At 47.9% G+C, this 23229-nt stretch overlaps 2 protein-coding genes across 4 annotated transcripts in view; one reads left to right on the top strand and one right to left on the bottom strand.

Annotated features, from left to right (window-relative positions):
* The window catches only part of DOCK1 (dedicator of cytokinesis 1), a 489703-nt gene that overhangs the window by 248817 nt on the left and 217657 nt on the right, over positions 1-23229 (bottom strand). The gene's annotated exons all lie outside the window — the stretch shown is intronic.
* The window catches only part of INSYN2A (inhibitory synaptic factor 2A), a 58082-nt gene that overhangs the window by 16220 nt on the left and 18633 nt on the right, over positions 1-23229 (top strand). Inside the window, exon 2 of the mRNA XM_046026754.1 lies at positions 2292-3483. Within this exon, the coding sequence (XP_045882710.1) occupies positions 2297-3483 (1187 nt within the window). The 5' untranslated portion in view covers positions 2292-2296. The remainder of the gene's footprint in view (positions 1-2291; positions 3484-23229) is intronic.

Raw genomic sequence — 23229 nt, 5'->3', positions numbered from 1 at the left:
CACAGAGGCAACAGTGGCATGAGGACGTGGCTCCCTCCTGGCTCAGCACAGAGCTGGGGCGTCTCCAGATGAGCCCTTCATTGCAGCCACCTTCCAGACCACCCATGCATGCCCCCAGGTGCCCGGACAGGGCCATCTGTTCCCAGGCGCTCGCGCTGCTCTCTCAGGCCTTCCCTTTCAGGCACACGCTCCAGCCACCCAAGATGAAAGGTCTAGCGTGGTGGTTCTTCCCCGGGGATGGCTGTGCCCCTCCCACCCCCCATGGCCATCTGGCAATGTCTAGAGACATTTCTAGAAGCACACTGGGAGGGCGCTCCTTAGGTCTAATGGGTAGAAGCTGGGATGCTGCTAAACATTTCTACATGCACAGGAGGGCAAACCAGTCAACCAGCCTAAAATGCCAGAAGTGCCAAGGCTGAGGAGCCCAGGCCGTCTGACCTATGCCAAATTCCACAGAGCGGATTTCTGCGGTCCTCCAGCAGAATTGCCGGTTCATTGTCAGACATAAGTGACGAAATAATTCCATCTTCTCTAAGTCTTTTGTTCAAGAGCTCAGGTGGGGACCTGCAAAGTGCCAGCACCATGTTGGCCCATGATGAGAGACCAGGCTCATGGGGTCCCCAGACTGCACAGAGAGGAAGTTCTAGAACGCACTCTCACATGGGGACTTGGGGCTTCTCCCCACTTTTTTCCTTCATCGGACCACCATGCCCACTGGCCTGCAATTCTAACACGGTAAGAACTAAGGCCATGGGAAGGTGTCCTGCCTGTTAGACAACGGACACTGAAACAGCAGGAACTCTGGGACTGGGGACGGCAGGATGCTGCTCCTGCCGGTACGTCCTGCTTGCTGTACGATGTTAATAAGCACCACCACCTGTCTGAACCCACTTCACTCCTTCGGCTGGGCGGTATGGCACTGAAGGTGGCAGGCATCGCCTTCCCACAGCAGGAAGCTCCCGACGGCCTACACACTCACCGCCGTCTGGCGCGGCCGCCACCAGCCACCCCGTCCCTTGTGGCATTTCTGGAGAAGCGCTCCTGGGGGTTTCTGGACTGGGCCCACGGCTCTTCTCAGGACAACCTGAAGGGACTGGGCAGTGCAGCCTGGACCTGTTCTGTTCCACTGGCTCATGTCTGTGACCTTGCCTCTGGACACGGTGCTCCAACACCAGGTTCCTGCACACCCCAGTCCCTCCCATCGGGCTATTTTCTTCTCAAAACGCTAACTCACAAGCAACATAACTCTATTTTCTTCCTTTAAGTTCAGCCCGCAAGAAAATTCTTCCACGTGCAATGAGCAGCTGTGAATCTGCCTGATAAAGTAAAGGCATTTACCCCACTGGTATTCCCCAGAGGGATCATCGGCCACCTGCACCTTTTTAGATGCATTTAATAATTCAGCCTAAGATGAATTTGCATGATTAACATAAAGCCTTGTGATTTTATTTTCTTTCAGGATTTAAATACTCAAACCACCACCATTGTTTTCATTTTCAGAGGTTGTGATCAAGACACAAAACTTGATTCTAGAATGAATAGTTTCTTTTTTTTTTTTTTTTTTTTAAGTATTTTCAAATACCACTCCCCATAGAACGCAAAGAAAAGAGTTATAGATGCAGGGAAACCCATGTTCTCTCTAGGGCTAGCGTTAACCAAGTAGAAGTAAGCCACATCACAAAGATTAACCCCTTCAGGTCGTCCCGTGGAGCAGGAGACCCCGCTGTCCCATGACATCCATAGTGGCTGAGACAAATACATTTATGTCAGTCCTTCACGAAGGGCTCTCCACATTTATCGGACCAAGACCTAGAGTCTCCAATAAGAAAACAGCAGTTCTCTTGGATTCCAGTAATAGATTAATCACGTCACCCTCAAGAACTAGTAAAAACCCAAACCGAGTAAGATGCATTTGGAAAACCATCTGCCTCTGAAGTGGGGACGGGCATGTGAAATGATAATCTGCAAAGCGGAAGAGGCAGCATCGCTGGGCTTCTTGATGAAGATAGTGGAACAGGTTTGTCTAATGGGGAAACATGCAGCACTATCAAAAGAAACGAGTGTATCCCGCATGGAAAAGCAAGTAGGCTTTAATATCAGAGAAGCATTTCAAGCTATGCCTGCCAGCAATTCTCCGCCTGTCTGATTTTCCTTAACATAAAGGCCAACCTCACCTGTTTAAAAATAATTAGGAAGCAGGCAGTAATAGTGTTCGCTCAGTCTGTGCTGCCCGTGTGTTCATGTGTGTGTTTCTATTGCACTGACGCCTGTGTTGGTGTTTCCGAACGCAGGAATCATGGTCAGTAAGGAAAGCGGCAAATGCGTACTCACGACATCCGAGAGTGACGTGGAGCCTGCCGCCTGCCTGGCCCTGGAGATGAAGTACGCGCTAGACCCCAACCGGCAGATCAAGAAACGGAATAAAGCCCTCCAGGTGCGGTTTAAGGACATCTGCGAGGCGCAGAACGAGCAGAGGGACCCGCAGCTCTCGGTGGGACAGCAGGGCGAGAAGCGTGAGGCCAAGCCCGTGTCCTACAGGGCAGCCTACCGCAAATACATGACCGTGCCTGCCCGGAGGTCCATCCCCAACGTCACCAAGAGCACAGGGGTGCAGACCTCGCCAGACCTAAAGAAGTGTTACCAGACCTTCCCACTGGACCGCAAAAAAGGGAACCTCAAAAGCATTCCTGCTGCAGATGCTTTTAAGAGTCAAAACAATGGGTTTGTGTCGGACACGAAGGAGAAGCACGAGGAAGGACTGGGGGAGGAGGCCCGGCCGTGGGGTGCTGGCCGGGTACCCAAGACGGCAGCCCTGGTTTTCCACTCCAACGAACACATGAATGCGCTGGACCAGCCTGCCGGGGTCAACTGTGCAGAGCCGTGCAGAAACCCTGACGTGCACAGCTGCCGAGATGAGCCACTCCAAAACTCCGCCCGGCCTCCCTCCCAGGAGCCCGATTACCAGCTGCGTGGGAGAGCAAAGCACGACAGAGCGACACCGGACCCCGAGGCAGCCGAACTGTTGGCCCACGGGACCGTGTTTAAAACCGAGGTGGCCACCGTTTACGCACCTGCCCCCAGCGCGAAGGCCCCCGAAGCTGCCTTGTCAAACTCTGCCGCCACAAGCGAGCGGCCCCTCTGCCTGGCAGCTGACCAGGAGCGGAGGAGAGCCCCGCGTCTCAACGGGCTCCAGGGCCCCCAGGGCCCCGCAGCGGCCTGCTCGCCCCCGATGCAGTGCCTGTCCCCCGAATGTAGCGAGCAGCCCCCGCAGACTCGAGCCCCGCTGGGGGAGGAGAGCCAGCCTTGCCCCTCGGCCGCCGCGGCGGGCGACGAATGCCAACAGATCGTGCCCCGCACGGAAGTTGTCGATCTGAAAGCACAGCTGCAAGTGATGGAGGACCTGATCAGCTCCAGCCAGGAAACCATCAAAGTGCTCCTGGGGGTCATTCAGGAGCTGGAGAAAGGAGAGGCCCATCGGGAAGGGTATGTATGCCCACGTTTCTCATGAAGCTGTGCGGGCTCACCACCCCCAGGGTCCCTCTGTAGCCTGTAATGCCCCAGATCCCTCTCAAGACTAGTGCCAGCATTTCTGGGAGGTGACATTCTGAGGGCAGGACAAGTTCAAAGGGGTCCCGGTTGCTTTATGAGGGCTGGGTGTCACTGCATGCTCGCCATAAAGACTCATGTAATGCTTAGTGTTCATCTGTCCGGATTCAAACCCCATAACTCTGTTTTGAATGCATGAATTGACGGCTCTTAACTCTGTATGTCCTAGGACGAAAAGTTCATGCTAGGGAGGAAGTGTAACAGGTGCGCCAGCCCAAAATATCTAAGAAACTACTGGCCTCTTAGGAGTTGTATTAGGGAAGAGAAAAGAAAGAACTGAAATGGCATTGTGCAAAGCAGATGCTGACTTGGTTTTATTAAATCATTAGAATAACATTGATATTCAGGACTGTACAAGGCTTCACACAATAGAGGATATGTTTCTCAGTCCCGCTGTGGAGCTCCTAGAAGCAATGCCTACCCTCAGGCAAGGCCTCTCCATGTGTGATTAGGAGACATGCCTTTCCTCCTGAGTGTCTCATGTGTGCAGCTGGGCTACAGAAGGAATCATACCCAATCGGCAGCCAGAACCATCCAGCCTTGATAACAGAGCGCTAAACTTTGTTTCCCATCTTTTGAACTTGAAATTACGCAGTGGCAAATTTAAAAGCAAATGACCTAACGGAAGGATGCTAGCCTTGAGCCCCTCAGCTAGGAAGACTCGTGGGGGCCTGGCAGTGTGCTTCGCTGAAACCAAAGTGCCAGCACTGTTCTAGTTCCAAGCTTCTCAAAACAGTGTCCACAGCTGACTGGCCCTCGTCTCAACTGCCAGGCTGTTTCCCATTTCTCCTTGACACTGTCTGGATTCCCTGCCGCCCCGATCCAGAGGTGGGATCTGAGGGAGGGCCCTGCTGCCTCATGGGTTTAGTTCCCCATCCTGGGGGCTACCCCTGGTTAAGTGAGCTAGCAGCCAGTGTGAACAGAAGCCAAGAAATGCATCATCAGGGCAGCAAATCACCAGGAACCAGAAGTTTCCTCAAAAGGATTTTTGTGGTTCAGTTATATGGTGTTTGTGTATTGCAAACAAGGGAGAGGAGATGGTTTCTACTGCCCAAGGCAGCAGGTGAGGCTTACTTGGGCCATGGCTCCAGAGGCAAGGTGCCTGGTGCAGCCTCTGGACCTGGTTTGTGCTTCTCCCAGCACAGTGCAGGTGGCCCGTCTACAAGGGAGATGATCCCCAATGCCTCCCGCCCCCCAAACAGAGCACAGTTTCCAGTCGATAGTATTCAGCTGCGGGCCGATGAGTGGTAACCTAACATTACAGAATGTTTTCGAAAGGCCTCTTTCAGTCTTGGGTATACATTTCCATTTTCATCCCATTTCAGTCATTTACTAGACTTGAATATGTACACATCCCAAAGCAACACACTCAGGTGGGTGTACAAAGGATTGGCAGATCAGGAGACCACATCACTGAGAATTCAAAGCCCAAACAGTGACCCGATCGCTGACGTCAGTACAGTTCGTAGTGACTGAAATCAGACAGCAATGTAAGAAGATATCAACATTACCTGCTGGGGGAAAAAGTGACCAAATGGGATAAAGCCAAATGCATGTGCTAGAGAACTGTGTGTGCTCACCGGGCAGGTGCCAAACAAAAACCCTGCCGAGGCTGAACACCCACGGACACCCAGGAAGGGAGAACCACGGTGAGCTGTAGGCTCCTTACACATCTGAACGCGTGTATAGATCTGTTCTCAGTGGGAGCCTCTAGGTTCTCTGCAGCCCTGCCAGGTGACACACTGCTTCTGCACTTTGAGACACCTTTAGGTGGGAATTCTGACTCTGAGGACATAGGACAAGGGCTACACCCCTCTAAGTTGGAGATCATGACTCAGTCTTCAGATGGAGGGAGATGTTGATGTGGGGTGACCTATGCAGTGCCAGGTGCATCCGAATGGCTTAAGATCCATGGTGCATGAGTATTAATTAGTCGGGTTGGTCAAAGACGCTGGGGTTTGGGGAACACTTAGCAGCCCACATCTGAGTCCAGCGTGATGAATGTACCCTCCACACTCCCAGCACACAGGCTGCCATCAGTATTCTTCCTACAACCCCTGAGCTGCTCGGTCCAGTGCAGTACCCACCAGCCACAAATGGCTACTGAAATTCAAATTCAGATGAATTCCAATTGTAATTTCAGTTCTTCAGCCATACAGACATCTCAGGTGCCTGAGAGCCATATGTGATGGCCGGTTACTGCACAGAACACAGAGCACTGCCATCCTCACAAGAAGTCCTTCAGCCCGGTCTTCCCAAAACGGGACACAGTGCCTGGCTCCTGTGTGAGGACTGAGCAGCATAGATCAAGGCATGAGGTGACTTTAGAATCAATCTCTGGCTCAGCTGCTGCCTGCGCGGTACAAGCTCACGGCAGAAGGCAGGTCCATATTCCACAGCTGTTCCGGAGCCTTCCTTCCCACATGTCTCTGAGCCCTCTGGACTCAGATCACAGTGAGTCAAGCGGTTTCAAACCCCAAGGCCACCCTAAAGGTGGCCCATCTTGCCAATGCCTGAGGCCATTAATTTTGCCAAAACTCCTATTTCCACCACTCTTGTCTGTGTCAGAATATGGGGGGACAGCAGCGTCGCAGGTATGCACAGAAGGGGTACGCTCCTCCTCCATCCTTCTGGGTGTCCGACGCCATCACAGAGCAGAGGGTGGAAGACAGGTGTGCTGGTACCTCTTTATTAAGAGGGGTGGGGGTGAATAGCATTTGCTGATTTCCATGATGTAAATATTGCTACCATGGCCACTTTCAACCAGCTCACAAAACCCTGAAACTTCACCATTCTGCTCCTCTGAGCACCAGACCGTGCCCCGGATGGGCATGACCCAGGAGGGTCACTCTAGAAGACTTACTTCATGTACCTTATCTGAGCCAGGGAATAAGGTGTTCTCCTTGCATCTCACAGTAAAAGAGGAGGAAAACCCACTCTACCTTCACAGATTATTATACAGTCGTTATGTAACATGACAAAGAATTTCATGACCAAGTTAAAAAGATCAGTAGAGCTTTCCTTGGAAAATATTCTAGCGTTTAAAAAGTCATCAACAGTACAAAATGTACAGGCACTGGATAAAATTTCTGGCCTCACCTTCCACCCTCCATTAAGCATAGAGATCCTGCTCTATCGAGAATTCACCTGCACTGGGCGGGGGGGGGGGGGGTGGGGTTCCCGGTGAGGACAGGCATCTTATGTGCACTGTGGAGCCCACGACTCTGAATCTCAGTGACAGATGCTGCCTCTATGCCCACATCGCACAGTGAGGCCATGGGCCTGCTGTGGGGTAGGATGGGAGGACAGAGCCAGGGAAGGCAATACTCCTTGAACTTGGCGAGGCTCTTTGGGCCAACTTACGTTTCTTGAACTACACTGAATGTATAAACATTTTTGTGGGACTTCCCTTCACTAGTGAGTTTGTACAAAGTGCATATCCAGTCTGTCAGACGAGCCCACTGACGTCGCTCCTCTGTGCACGGGAATTCCTGGGTCGCCAACTCTAACCCTGTGCAGGAGCTTCCCAGTTATTTTTCATGTGATTCATTCATCTCGCTTATGTCAGTTTCCAAAAAGCCTCGGCAGAGTGTTTTCAGCGTAGGGAAGTTACTGGATCTCAGAGAGCCCCAATTTCATCTCGTACAAGACAAAGGCTACCAGAAGCTTAAAGACAATGTCTGCAAAACTAGTAGCAGAAAGCAGCACACAGCGGGCACCGAGGAAAGGCCATGTCCTAGTATGAGCATTTCAGAGGATGCATTCCGTAAGGAGGTAGCTGTGCAAAAAGTATTCAAAATCATGCCTTTCAGTCCCTTGTAAAATGTTCAGGCAGTTCACAAACATCGCTCGCTTTGTGCAGGGAGGGCAGCATTTGGTCACGGCTGGTATGAACACCAGGAATTATCCTGCTTATTTCAGAGCTCTCAGTATTAGGCTTGTCTCTTTCCGGGAAGCTCAGGGTCACACAGGCTGCCTCAATAGGCCACTAATGCAGTCGTTGAAGGCTGAGAATAATTCCCCAAAGCAGCCAGGGGTGGCCGGGCAGGAGACCCTCTGACGCACTGGCTGCAGGTTCAAACTGCTCCCAGTGCGCACTCGCCAGCAAGTGCGACGGGTGCTGCACGGGGAGATGGTTATTTACTTCTAGGACTGCACTCCAACACTCTGAGTGTCTTCATGCGTTCAGAGGTCAGTGACAGCCTAATGAGACTCAGCAATGCGGAGAAGACCCGAAAACTACATGAGCAGCTTTAGGCGAGCTATCGTGCATGACAGCAGGATCTGCTGTTGCCCAGAGTCAAGTAGCCTCTTCGGCCGGTCACATCTCTCCCCGTGTCAGAAGGGTGTTACCTGCCGGCGTGGCTGCTGGGAGAGGCGGAGAGAGAGCAGGACCCGGGCCATTCCGGGCTGTCAAATGTGATGGATGGGCAGAGATGAAATCTGGAAGCCAGAGGCTTTGCAGCTGTACTGAGTGAGAGCAAATGTGAGACCATCAGTTAAAAGCAGCGAAGCCTCAACGGCGAACCAGCCTGAGGACCCCAGCAGCTTGCAGACAGGGCTGTGAACCCGGTGACCCGGTCTCCCGCTCATCCCTGCTATGGCTCCCAGGGTCCCGTCGAGCCGGTTCAACCTCACCAAGAAAGAGTATTTCTCCGTGATGTGAGGTCCAGGGCACATGGGACTAGCAAAGAAAAATAAGCCAAGGGAATCCCCCCTCGATCAGGGGCCCTTTGAGGGCAGTGCTCAGAGTGGCTTTGAAGACAAAAGAGGTAGGAATAAAGAGCTGAGAGCAGCAACAAGTTCATGCAAACCCAGTGAGGAGCCCTGTGTTGTTGGCCCAGCTTTGCTTTCCTTGTAATCACTAAAGCAAGGGGGCTGGGCACGCAGCGGGTGAAGGTATGTGCAGACACTCACATCTAGGGGGAAAAATCAGGCTTTCGGGATCTATGGTTATTTGAAGACTTCAGCGTCACCTTTTGACCTGGCAGATGTTGGCACACTTTATCTATAAAAGGCCAGATAGTAAATATTTTTGGATATGAAGGCCACACCGTCTCTGTTCCAACAATTCAGCTCAGCCACTGTATCACGAAAGGAGCCATAGACGGTATGTGCACAGAGGAGAATGGCTCTGCTCTGTTCCCACGAAACTGCGCACAGCAACGGCCAAGGAGCCAGATCTGGGCCACAGGCAGAGTGTGCTGACTTGTGCCACACAGTCTTGTGAATGGGACATTTGCTCAACCGAAACCTGGGTCAGAGGATGGGTGCGGGCCATCCCAGGTGCGTGACCGCCAGACAGACGGACCATTCATGTGCCTGTTCAGAAGGCCTCTAATAAGAGTCTCCTGTGTGTTGAGCCCTGTGCCAGGCAAGGAGGGGCTCCAAGTCACATGAGCTCAGGTCCCCCTCTGAAGCGTCCCCAGGTCACTGACGATCAGTTTGTTCAAGCCTCCGCCTGACTGTTCATCCTCAGCCCACACAAACTTTGGCCTTCTGCCTGCAAACTCCACGTGTGTGACCCACATCTATGTAATTTGTACATGTTATACATATGTGACAGTGGCAGCATGTCTGGAGAACATGAGAAAGGTCTCACTTTCCCACCAGCACTAAGGAGAGGTCGTCACAGCACAGAATTGTGCGCTGTGACTTGCTCTCACCCAGATGCTCCACGGACAGAAACGATACCCATGCTTCATCTTCTATGGCCCTGTACTGACAGATCGCTTGGAATCGGACACCATTCAGAAGGACCCGTCGGAAGGAGAAATCTCTCCGAGGTTTCCTTCATCACCCATGCCCTCACAGCATAAATACTGCAACACAATTATAGAGGAAGCGTAAGGGGACAGTTGAAGTCCCAGAGCAGGACGACCCCCATGGAAATCCATGCCCTGCTGCGTCGGCAGCCAGGCCACGAACACGGGAATCACCACGGTCTCTGTGTGAGCTTCTGACTAGGAATTGCCCAGAGCCCCCCTCCTAGAGCCGAGAGAAAAGCTGGGCACAGGAAGGCAGGCCCATTTCAGTGTGACAGAGCACGCTCTGGAGGGATGCTGGGCTTGTTCTGGCCAGAACCCACCCACTGACTGAGATGGAAGTTTTCCACCTGCTTAGCTGGCAGGGCCCCGTTTCGAAGAGGGGAGGTGGGTTGTGTTAGCGGTTCTGCACACAGCGCTTGTGGGTCTCCTCTGGGATGAAGGCCGTGTGCTGACTTCCCAGGCGTCTGGCACGATAAACACAGAAACGCAGGGCACTGTGAGCAGCAAAGGGAAAGCAGCACCCAGCACGGAGATCAGGAGCGAAAAGGTCCTCGTTCCTTGCCAAGGCACCCCTGGCCCTCTCTGCGCTCCCAGTCTGAACAGGATGAAAATGTCAGCACTTCATTTCCTAATCTTCTTGATAAATCAGTTTCGGTGTCTCTGCACATTTGTCGTCACCCAAACGTTCCAGCCAGCCGGCCGAGGTCTGCCTCCTGCTCACTTCATTGTGCCATTTTCCGGGAGTGAGATCCAGGAGCACAGCCGAGTGGAGCGACCAGGGCTCTGCAGTCAGCCAGTTCTGAGTTAGCAACTTTGCTCGGGCACTAGCTGTGCTTGGGCACGGTGATTAACCTCTCTGAACTTCAGCTTCTGACTCTGTAAGAGAGCACTGAGCACACCAGCCTCGTGGGGTTCTCAAATGCAGAGGACAAGGCTGTCAGCCCAGGGCTGTGTTTGGTCTCAGCGACCCTCCTTCCAGGTGACTTTGTGGCTGAGAAGCAGCCTTCCAGGTTCTCAGTGTAGGGAGGTTAAGCAAGGGGCAGGCCTAAACCTTTCAAGTGATATTTTCCTGCTTTCTGATAAAGGCCGGTTTCGTTCCGAAGACTACAAGGCAGTCATTAGCTCCATGCTCGTTTTCAGAGACGCGCACAGGCCAAGCAGATCTGGTGTCATGGGCAAGGTGGGCTGCAGAGTCGGGAAACATGTTCCCCAGCTCCTCCTGGCTGGGCCTCTCCCAGCTGCCTGTTCCCCTAAGAAAGAAGGACAGTCCAGAGGAGACAGGGGACCTAGCAGCTCCCTTCTGCTCTAAGAACAAATCCTCCAGAGAGGCCTTACAACATGATGACTTCAGCCACTGCCTTATATAAAAGTTGAGAGAGAGAGAGACAGAATAAAGCAACAGAGCCCTGTCTGCGGGCGGCCTTCAGTAAATGCATCCAGGGATCCCGCCGCCTTGTCTACTGACTCTTTACTGATCCGTTCACCTGCGACACAGGCTTGAACTGGCTTCTGTCCTTTTCAGCTGCCATCCTTTGAATAGATTTCAGAAACACCTTTCCGTTTTCTTTTTCTGTTGCAACCAATGGCTTTTATATACTTGGGATCAAATATTCAAGTTTAAACCCTCAAGTGTAAGTTATGTTCTGTGATTCTGCAGTGGAAGCACAGATCACGTGCCATCCAGCATTCTCTTCACTTGACGCCCAAGACCACAGTGAGTCTTTTGTACAGCTTATATTTACAGAACTTGGTAAACACTTTTTTTTAAGTTCTTCAAAAATAATAAGCTTTCCATGCTTAATGTGAAAAAGGAAGCAAATATATTTCTAAGAATATAAAACACGTTCCAAATTCTTGCTTTGGGCTTCATGTAGGTATCACATACTTGAAAATGTAATTTAAATAATCTTCCTGTGCAGAATGACAAAACAGATTTCAAATACCTCCCTGGCCTTTTAAGTTGGTAGGTGAATGAATGCCTCACCACAGACTTCCCAGGCAATCCAGACACCGCGTTTGCAGATAAAATGAGCAGTTCAAGGCATGACATGAACATTTATGGATTTGTATCCCAGAATTCAGGGGTTTTTTTTTAAGAGATGAAATACAAGTTCTCATTTTCAATTTTTTTTTTTTAAATCCAATACAAATTCTCCTAGACTTTGCAAAAACGGCTTGAGCTCTGTTGCCCACTGGATCTGTGGAAGAGTTCAGGGAAGTGGGCACAACATCCACAATGTCCATCTATTCTGAGCACCTCCAATAGGCAAACATTCTGCACGGTTTCACAGAGTCCTCAAAATAACACTGAAGGTAGGAATTCTCTGCACCAGAAAAGTAAAGCCTGGCTCTGCGTGGTGACATCCCCAAGGTCAGAAGGCTCTGAGAAATGGCAAAGGCAGACTTCCCAGCTAGATCTCTGTTGGGCCCGAGTGCCCACCATCTCACCCTCGAAGAACGGCAAACCTGCTGTGTCCACACAGAATTAAAAAGCAGGCATGTTCATTGCTACTGCGCATCTGGATGTTTCCTCTAACTTGAAGGGACTAAGGGGTTCTTGTGTCCAGAGCTGGTGAGATCTTTGCAAACTTATTTTCTGGAGAAAGCAGAAAGCACCTTTTAAAGGGATCCCAGTCCTAAGGCATGTTTTTAAGGATTCATAATCAGTAAGAGGAATGTCCTCTGTGAGGTAATTTAGGAAAAAAAAAAAAAAAAAAATCAGAACCACTGATCTTGAAGTTCAGGGACCTGAGTGCCAAGCACAAAATCTATCCATAGGCAACGTCCCTGGAGAGAACTCTTCAAGGCCTTCAGGTGCCATCTGTCACATCAGCGGCTCAATGAGTGACTGCCGGGTGCCAGGTGCCCCGCTGGCTCTACTTTCCTCAAATGCATGGCTAAATTCACGTGAACTACAAGTTGGAGGAAAGTTTTCAACGCAACAAAAACAAGCATGCGTGTATTCTAAAGGTCACATCTGAAAGGACATTTATGAGAGTCGACGTCCTGGGCACCAAAAATGGAGTCAGTTTTTTCTCTCGACATCTCATTGGTTACGGCACTAGACTATCTGCCCAGATCAAAGTCTCATAATTGGACCTCAAGAATCTTATAAATGATGACACCAAAAGTTACAGATTTTATCTCCCAACTGCAAGAGCTCTGAGGCGATTGTTTAAAAAACAAGGCAGCACAAGGTCAGACTTTCAAGACAATGCAGACGCTTCACAAACAGTAAGTTCTGATTCAAAATTAACAACTGTTCTAAAAAAAACAGATCAAAAGAAACCGTACATCAAACATGAAGGGCTCCGTGGAAGTTTATGATCAGAAGTACCAGCAACTGCACACGAATGCTTTCAGATTAAAACCTCTGGAAGTCTGACTCTATAGAAGAGAAGTAGCAGGGCAGAAGCACGGCAAGCCAGAAGGAGTCCTGCTTTAGGAAACGTACCCGGGTCCCTACTCTCATTCTCGCTCGGTAGCCGCTGCCACCATAATTCATTTTCATCAATATTCAATCAATTATCGCTTAAGCTTTAGCTGTCTTCCAGGAAAACAATTTAATCAATTCAGCCTCAGCTCAGCCCTAAAAAGTTGTTTTCCTTACTAAAGCTACTCCTGGTGCCCTTTGGGGCGAGGGACTTGTTTGTCATCACGGTTACCATTTTGCAATTTAGGAATGTAAGAAGGCTTTGCCCTGTCTGTAACATAACCAGGCAGTCCACGCACAAAATAATAATTACTATCTTCCCCAGTTTCTACCTATGATGATTTTATATCACGGAAATACGATGATTAGACTAAAGAGAGAAGGCCTGCCCTAATAATAGTGTTTATCTCTGTGTCTGTCTGTCCAAGTCTGCGTGCATTTCTGACAGTAATAATAATGGATATGCAATAATAATAGTAATAGTAGTAACAATAATATATTCCTAGTTCTTTGTGATGCATGGCTCTGTGTAAAGGGAAGTGAGGAGGGAGATGAAGCAGAGCCTTAGGGAGAGGAGGGAGGCACTGCGGGAGATGCGGCAGAGGGCCAAGGGAGAAGCAAGGGACACCAGCTGGCCCCCAGGGTCTCCTGCGTGCTTAAAGCGTCATGCTGGCTGCCACGAGCCTCCACTGGCCACCATTTTGTTTCGCTTTAGAAGGAGAAAAAGCAGTGCAGGCTTCCCTAAAAGCCACAGCCTCCTGAGAATTATAGCGTCACCACACTGGGGGAGCTGCTTGGCCAGTAAACTTTAATTTGTCAACACCATGTAAAGAAAGCACCTGCATTCATTATTTTTTTTTTAAGATTTTATTTATTTACTTGGCAGACAGAGATCAGAAGTCGGCAGAGAGGCAGGCAGAGAGAGAGGAGGAAGCAGGCTCCCTGCTGAGCAAAGAGCCCCATGCAGGGCTCGAACCTAGGACCCTGGGATCATGACCTGAGCTGAAGGCAGAGGCTTAACCCACTGAGCCACCCAGGTGCCCCACCTGCATTCATTATTAACCAGGTGTTTGTTTCTCACTGAAATTCAGTCACTAGAACTGCTTCTGAGATAAAGAAAAGACATTTCCTGGGGATGAGGAGGGGGCTGGCTGAGCAGCAGGCTGAGCCATTTATTTTACTATTTGGGTGTGGGAAGCAGAAGATGACTGACCTTCTCCACTTGTTGGGGAAATTTAAGATGGGGTAATGTTAATACTTTGAGACAGATGTTCTCACCTGATCCAGCTGGAAACATCACAAAGCTGACCGTCCTATTCTCATTTTGGAAGCAGAGTATGCGGTCAGTTAACCCAATAGGAACTCATCCAGATTCTTCATTCATTCATGCCCTTATTCCCTCATTTTCTCATTCATTATCCAACGTGAGCCTTGAACGTTCATCAGGGACAAACAGACAAAAATCTCTGCCCCTGTGGTGCTGACATTATCGGGGGGGGGGGGGAGAGAAACTGAAAGCAAAATAATGATTAAAATGTATGGCACATTCCATCTGATAAATCTTGTGGAAAGGCTGAAAGCAGAGAAGAGAGGCACGGCACTCACTTTCTAAGAGTCACGCAAGAAACAGGTTATTTACGATGGACACCTCAAGCCCTCTGCTCCACGGAAAGTGCTTGTGAACTCAGAGCCAGGACTGGGCAGATAAATCTGGGGCCACCAAGATACTCTCAGTCATGTGGGACAGAATACCTCATCACATCATCAACATCCACCAAAAAACGGCTGCAAGAGAGCCACCAGCATGGTGCTGGGAACCTGCCAACAGCCTATGAGGGAACAGAGCATTTGGGCCAGAACAAGGACGTGGGTTTGAATGAGCACAGAAACTGTCCCCAGAAATAGATCTACATCTCTCCTAGGTCAGCAAAGAAGCAGCTCCTTCCTATTGGAAACATATGTCCTCTAGATGCTCGGTGTCTTGCGGGCAAGGACTGTTTTATTCACCCAAGCAACTTCTCCCTGCAACAGGCCCAGCACCAGGATGACGCCGAGGAAGAGCTCCATGAGCTGTGACCATGCAACCAGGCTGCAGGCCAGCTCGCTGTCCAGGCACATCTGTGGCCAAACCCGTTAAGGTCTCACAACCAGAAGATGAAGCAGAAATAAGCAGGATTCGGTCACTAGGATGTGTTTGCTAAGATGACACGGGGCTTGCATGGTCCTTCAAGGATCAACATCTCCACTCCTAGCTCTGGGAGAACAGGCTGTGAACAACGATGAGAACTTTACCCTGTGGAATCTGAGAAACAAGGCAGAGGATCATAGGAGAAGAAAAAAAGAAAAAAACAAAAAACAAGAAGACAAAATCGGATAGGAAGACAAACCATAAGAGACTCTTAACCATAGGAAACAAAGTGAGGGCTGCTGAAGGGGCAGGGGTAGGAGATGGGGTAACGGGCATTAAGGAGAGCACATGATGGAATGAGCACTGGGTGTGATACAGGAGATTCATGAAAATCACTGACCTCTACCTCTGAAACGAATAATACATTATATGTTAATTGAATTTGAAAAAATAAAGAGATCGACTTATACATATTTATTAACTTAAAAGTGTTTATACTTACTGCAATTTTGATTAAGGGAGAAAACATCAGTTGAAAGTACAGAAAGGCAATATTTGTATATAAATACATACCCCTATTTAAAAAGTAAAAGATATTTCAAAACAGCAAGAAGGAAGGAAGGAAGGAAGGAAGGAATGGAAGAAAAGAAAGACAGAGAAGGAGAGAAGAGGAAAGGAAAAGAAAGTAGGGAAGGAAGGAAGGGGGGAGGAAGAAAGAAATTAAGGTTGAGACAAATGGGAAGAAAGAACTACCCCAACCTATGTGCTGTGCTATAAAAACATCATTTCTTAGTAATCTGTTTGACCAAACACTCTTTCCAACAAGCCAAAATGGTGTTGGGGTTCCCAGGCTCCAGGGATTTTTTTTTTAGCTATACTGCCACTCAACTAGAGAGTGCTACATAATCTAACCATCAGCTTAGTAATAGGATATCGCTTCTCCATTCTAACGTGGAACTCCAAAAATAGATCTCCCTTAGGGGAGTCAGCAGGGACAACTCTATTTTTTACACAAGCGACGTTCGGAACATACACATTCGTATTTTGGAGGATCACATGAGTGCGTTTGGAAAAGAAGAGTTTGATGTAATTCAGTGTCAATGAGACCTCTTTTCTTTTCTCCAAAAAGAGCTCTAGATGAACAGAGAAAACCAGCAGTATAATGGAATTGGCCTTATTGCCTGAACTAGTATCTACAAGCAAAAGAGCAGAAGAAGAGAGAAACCAGGGTAGTGTAATAACTCATGACTGCTGGTTAAAATTCTCAAAATACAAATAATTTGGTGATTATGCCATATTCAAGATACTGAACAGAAAACACGGATATGAGTCTTCCTGAGTTTTCTTTAAACAGGTTAAGAGCTGCTAAATTTCACCAGATCTGAGATCAATCCAACCCTCATAGATCTGCTGATCCAAGTTACCTTCCCAATTAATTTTGTTACTGGTCTTCCATTCATTGTGGCATGTAGCCCCAGCTTTTATGGCCACCCCTCCTGTGACCGGCATGCCCCCCTCCTGCGACCCAGGTTGGCTAGGGAAACAGAGGAAACTACGATGCGTACCAAGACAATACCGAATGGCAGACACTGTGGCAGAGGAATGGAACTTGGAGCCGCCCGAAGGCACCCGGCGCACAGCTGACTGCTCCACTCCTATGGAACCAGGAAGGCTTCCAACCAGTGAGTCCTCTCAGACACCCGGAAGGCAAAACGGGTGCCACGAAGACCTGGGGCAACTGATTTCGCATTCTTTAAAACACCACTCACTTTCTAAAAGACACAAAATGCTTAGCTGGCGGGGCGCCCCAGGACGCTGATGAGCAGAAGACTGCTCACCCTAACGTAGCAAGCCGGCCACTGGCTAACAGACGGCTCCTCTCAGCTTCTGGGGAAGAGGCAACAGATCATACCATTGCTCATGGAAGCCAGCACTGCCTTTTGTTCATCAACGGATGACCCTGGGAGTTGGGTTAGGAAAATCAACTTCAAGTTCTTTTAACACGAAACTAAATTGGATGTTCCCCCAAATTCTGGCATTTAATAGCTTAGATGCAAAACAGAGATACAGTCAGTTTACATGGGTACACAGGGAAAGTCTAAATTCACTTTCACTATGGAACAGCTAATATGCGAAGTAACTGCACTTCCAGGGTATAATCTGGCAAATTCCTAGCGAGAACTCAGCCTTAGGAATAAGCCAAAACCACTGCTAGGGCTGGTCTTAAAACATAGTAGGGGTCACTGAAAACAGCTGCCTTTGACTACTTTTTGAAGTTGAGTTTCTCCCGACAATAGTTGTGGTATCACTTCATGCCTCTAATTAAAGTCCCTTTGAGACTATTAAATGAAAAGGCCCTTTAAGATGCTGACGTAAGCGATGGCTCACGCAGGGGACAGCTGGAGCGCAAACCTGGGCTAAAATGTGGTAGAAAAAACACTTTCTGGCACCCAGTGAGAAAGCCGAAAGAACAAGAAGGATCAAAACAAGAATAAATTAAACAAGTGCATGAAATCATCACTGAGAGTAGAGAGCATGCCATTTTCTTTTCTACAGCAACCACCATCTCTAGCTAAGGCCCTAATACATACCTTAGAGTTAACTCCATGTGACCAATCCAATACTCTAGGTGATGCACGTGTCTTGAAGACCGCAATTAAAGGACCATGCCCTGGGCTTAGCATCACCTAAGACACCATCTGTTTGCAAGACAGAAATTCCGAACTTGCTGAAAATCACCTGCCATCGAAAAGACCAGCCGTGCAGCACCACGGTCTCATGCACGGTGTGCCCATGCGGAACTCCAGGGGACAGGCCCATAGCATGCTGCACGCCAATGCACTTGTAACGTTAGTTGAGAGAATGCTTTTCGAAGTCAAAAACCATCTATAGTCACCCAGGAATGAAAGAAGGAAATTTTCAACTGGGAAATTAAGATCTTATGGAGAAAACTGGGTTGTGGGATGTGGCAGGAGGAACGGTATGGAGAGTCAATCCAATAACCCGGTGCTAGTAGTTATGGCTAAATAGCATAGGGTTAATTTCTACTTGCCAAACGTGCTTCTCCGAAATGCTTAGGACTTTGTTGGACTCTGCTTCTGATAACAGGCACAGTGAGAGGGTTGGTTTTTTTTTTCTCCCTTTCCTGACCTTTTAACCAAACAATTAATTTTGGGGGCAGGAGGTGTTGGGAGGGGGTCGGAGTTGTTTGTCCTGCCTCTCAGGCGTCATCTTCAAGGTCTCAGAGACACTGAGCAGCTTGGGTATGTGGCCAGGAAGAAAGCTTCCAGTGACCTTTCTATGACATTTCTCAGCACCTTTTCCTACCACCTGGGGCCTTGCTATCTTAGATCTCCCTGTGACGCATTCTCAAGAAAGCAGATGCTGTCTGTCTGAGACACCCCTGCTCTTCAGCCACTGCCCCCCAGGGCAGAGCTCAGGCTGACACGAGCAGCCGTCCTTCCTTCTGCATCCCCACATCTTTGTTATAAAAGCTCTGCCATGTGCCTTAATGTCTTTGTTGCCGTTGTTGTTAATTCTACTTCCCGTTACCTCTTGTTGTTGCTCTGCAACAGGAATGACCAAAGACTTGCAAAGCCCAGATTCATCACCATTCTTCTCCTTTTTATATAACCATACAAAAGTATACATTTGAAAAGGATAACTAAAAATGGGAGCAGATTACTGCAGAACCCTGGTGTAGCTGGAGAAACTGGTGAACTGCACCCAGAGTTAACCTTGAGAATTCCAGACCACTCCAGAAAGGAGGCCCCAGTGTTGTGTTTGGATCGGGGTGCCCCAACTAGCATTCCACACTGTCTTCTATAAAGGATGCTCATCTTGCTTTCTGTAGAGTAGAGCAAGGTCTTATAAAGAAATCCACAAACAGAGGTGGAAATGGCTCCACACCTGGACTCTACCAGAACCACATAAAATTCACTTGTCCACATCCCTCTGCCTGGACAAATCTGGAACAACCCTTCCCTCCTCCATTGTTTTCACAACGTCCACGCTCTTTACATCCCTATTCATCTCGTAACTCATGTCTAGTTTCCTTCAGCTTTCAGCGAAGCCCTCCATGATCATAAATGTCAAAAGGGCATCAAGCAAGGAGAGGTTGCACATTCTGGAGTCCATTCCTCAGTTAGAACTGTGCTCTGGAGGGATGGGAGCAAGAGAATCAAGGGAACAGAAGAGAAAAAGGTCTGAAGAGAACACAGTAGCTTGGTGCTGTTCTTGGTGCTGAATATTATGTTCTTTCCAAGTCTCAGACATTGCTAAGACCAGAGAATACTGGCCAACGGCAACTAACTGCAGTGGACAATAGTGACTGCGACAAAGATCAGTGTATTAAAAAAAAAAAAACAAAAAAAAAAACAGCCGTAGTTACAATGAGCATGCCTATCACAGGGTACAAAGGGGCTCCTACTGGGAAAAAAAGTGGGACCACAGCTCTTCACAATGTATACTTTTCACTTGCTTTTTGTACTTGGTTGGAATTTTTTCATCAGATTTGTCTATTACTGAACTTCAATATGAGAACCCAAAGAGTGACTGTATTAACTGGTCACATTACTGTTAACCAAATACTCCGTGTACTGGGCACTCTGACAGGCAGAGAATTATAAACCCATATAAGATTTAACTCCTCAAAACAAAAGGAAAGAGAGCTTTAAAAGATAGCAAGTAACTTGCAAGATGGGAAACTTACAATTTTTGATCAAGACATTCTTCCTCTGCAGCTTTTACATCAATAATCTTAGCTCTCTCTTCTCCAAACATAGAGTCACCGAAGATCTTTAGCCCTGCTGTCACTGGAGAAGCATCTGGTCCAGCAGTTCAAAGAGTTTGGACTGCTCCTCTCCATGGCAGTGGCGATCCAGAAAGATAATCATTCCAAGTATTGGTTTTATGACTTGGTTCCAAGTGAGAAGGAAAAATTAGGGAAATTCCATAACAGCACTTTGTGTTCCCTGTCCTATAGAAAGAATTTATCGGTTTCATCTATATTTAGAGGACACATTCATTCAGATGCTGTAACACAATTATTAATGTGACCATAAAATTATCAGTGAAGCCAAACCCTACAGCGTGAAAGCTCCAAGGACAATTGGATGGATTATCAAAGCAGTAAGCACAATGGCTTGCACAGCTTAAGCCCTCTACTGAAAACACCCTCATGCTTAATAAAATTTTTGCAAGCATACCTTGACTGACATTAGCTGCTGGAGGCAGTCCATGACTTAACCACATGATACAAGGGCAACACTTTAAATTTTATCCACAAATGAATTTGTCATTGACCTCTACTTCTATAAACTGCCTTTATGGACTCCAAACACTTAAATCCTTTAAACAAAAGAAAGGTCCTTAAAAAAAAAAAATCTCAGAAACATAAGGGTTTTTTTCTAAGAAAAGTTCATGGCAATGAGATCCTGAAAATACCTCGCAGACATGGTGGAAATAGGACTGACTGCCTGTTTCTCTTTAAATTAGCTAACAACCAGTGAGCACAAATATGTCTCCATACAAAGCAGGCGTGATGAGTCATTTGCTTCTTATCAACAGACATCAGCCAAACCATCCTACATCTCAGGACTGAGTAAATTGGGTTGTGTTGTAAATAAAAAGCAAGAGAAAGGAAATTGGATGAAAGTGATGTTGGAGGCATGGGTCAGAGAAAGTCAAAAAGGGTTTTCCATGTCCCTGTTTCATCCAAGTATAAGAAAAACTCTAGAGTGGCTTTCCCATTAAATTTAAAATAATATCCAAAGTGTTTCCTATTTTACATGATCTGATCTCATCTCCTCCCCAGCTCCTGTATGCAATGTCTGTTCTAGCCACACTGGCCATTTTTTCTGTCATGCAAACGTACCAGTATCATTCCCACTGCAGGATGTTCACAGATGACGGTCCCCTTGCTTGCACCATTCAACCCTGGGTCTTCAGATGACTCCTTCTTTACTATCATCAAGGTCCCACTTCAGAATCCATGTCCTCAGTGTGCTAGTGAGCTAAAGCCACCTCTTCACAGCCATTAACACGTTATCAAAACTCATGCATCCATACATCCATCCATGTGTTCACCTCCTGCCTGCCAGCCTCGGCCACTCTACCACAAGCTTTGTGAGGACAAGGACTTTGTCTTTTTCAAAAATACAAAATTATCTCCTTGGTAGCCAACTAATCTAACACCTAATAAGCACTTAATAACTATTTGCTTACCGACTATAACAATGTTTTTAAAAAATGTGTGTGCTTTTAAGAAGGGGCTAAGAGTAGAGTCTTTTCAGAAAATTCTTTAAGAAAGCAATTTCTAACCAAAAAATGCCAACGTCCTGGATGAGAGTCCTCAAGTGCATTTCTGGTACCTGAAGCCCCTGTCCTGTCATTGCTGGAGTCATTGACTATCCCAAGCTGCCAATTACTCGTAGTGCAGAATACCATTCCCAAGGTAGAGGGAAGGCATCACGGAGAATCAATCAGCAGCCTGGGGTCTAAGAATAATGAGATCCTGGATGTGAAATGTTACTCTATTTTCCTTTTTAAAACGAGGATACCATAATTAATTTGAGGGCCCAAGGCTCTAATGTGAGACACTTGGCAACTGTACAATATTGGGCAATTAAGGGGTGCTGGTGTTGATGAGGCTTGATCAAGATTTTTCCTGGGGTCTAAGACAGGAAGGTTCTACAAGCTTGGAATTCATATTTTCCTCAGAACCCAGAAAGACTGCCCCTCAGATGAGGGCTAAGAAATGTCCCTGATTCTGCCTGCTTCCTTTTAAAAGCCTCACCTCGGCAATGTGCCTAGCTCCTATAAACAGCCGCCCTGGCTGGTGGTTAGCATATGCTTGTGCAACACAAAAGCAGAACAGTACCTCAACTGCACCCCAGTCTAAGAGTATGACAACATGTTCCACATCATCTGTGTCACTGCTAGGACACGGCTCACCTGTTGCACAATATTGTACGGAATGACCTCGGTGAGACATGACCTTAGGGCAAGCTCTAGCAGAATATGGTGAACGGAGAAAGTCCCTTTATATACACATCAGGCATGGAAGAATGGAGAAGGTTGACATCATGACACAGGGGAACCCCGGAATGGGTCTGACCGATCTGGAGCCAGGTGGGAAGGTTCATGAGGAATGTACGGGTAGGGTCCGTCAAAAGGAAAAGCCTAAGTAAGAAAGTGGTCATATCCGGGGAGGAGGAAGGAGAGCTTGTGATGCACCCGGGCACCTGACTGCTCCTCTCTACAGAATAAGCCAAGGGGAGAGTAAAACACCAAACACACACAGCCAAGGAGTCCTACACAGAAAGTGAGGCTGGACAAAGGTCAGCACCCACGCAGCCGCACCATTCCAGGCCTTGCCCAAATGCACTGCAGTCACAGGCAATGATCAGCAGCACTTTGGGGCAGAATACGGCCACTTGATTAATAAGTAAAATACACAGAATTCAAAGGGCAAGTCCCAAGTTTACCAAAGCTCACTGAGACAACATGACATTGAGTGGGAAATCTTTTTGTCAAATGTTTATGTAAACAAAATACAGTGAGGAAAACAAAAGTTATTTTCAATTCAAAATCCACGATGCACACAAGAGCAGTTTACATAGCGAAAGTGATAAAAATATTGACTATCGATGTTGATGGAAAACCTTCTGTGCATACTCTTACCACGTTGAGTGATTTTATAAACGTAAACTTACCTCCTAAGTATACATAAGTCAATTTAGACCGAAGCTTTTCTTCTGCCACAAATTTAACAGGCTATGGTTATCATGTTTGCCCCCTGGGTACCGAGGAATATTCGGAAAAACTATACCTGGCTGTTAAAAATATCAGAGAAGAAGGGTCAGCTGAAGTCATTACAAGAAATGGCAGGAAGACACCCCTAATGCTAATTTCTTCAGGTGACCAGGCCAAGAAATAGTCAAGGCCTGGTCAAGAAAATCCTGCTTATCAACCTTTTAGTCAACCTTCCACAGTAGGCTCCAAAAGATACTCTAAATTTTTTTTTTTTTTTAAAGAGGAACAGAGTTACCAGTCTTGCCACACACCTCCCCCTACCCCCACCCCCCCCCCCCCGCCAAAAAAAAAAAACACAAAACTGTGTGGCCTCATTGGGCAGACAGATCTCCCAGATGATAGAGGCAGACAAGGGCAGTGGAAGGCAAGACAGCAGAACTGGATACTCTGCCACAAGACTGAGTAAACTGCTTTCTCTCTGAAGCCAGAGAATACATACTCTGGAATCTGGAAACCAAGAAGCAGAATGGAAGACGCCA

Source organism: Meles meles, chromosome 13 (genome assembly GCF_922984935.1).
Source record: "Meles meles chromosome 13, mMelMel3.1 paternal haplotype, whole genome shotgun sequence".
In the NCBI taxonomy this organism is placed as follows: domain Eukaryota; kingdom Metazoa; phylum Chordata; class Mammalia; order Carnivora; family Mustelidae; genus Meles; species Meles meles.
This window is presented reverse-complemented; position numbering and strand designations above follow the sequence as displayed.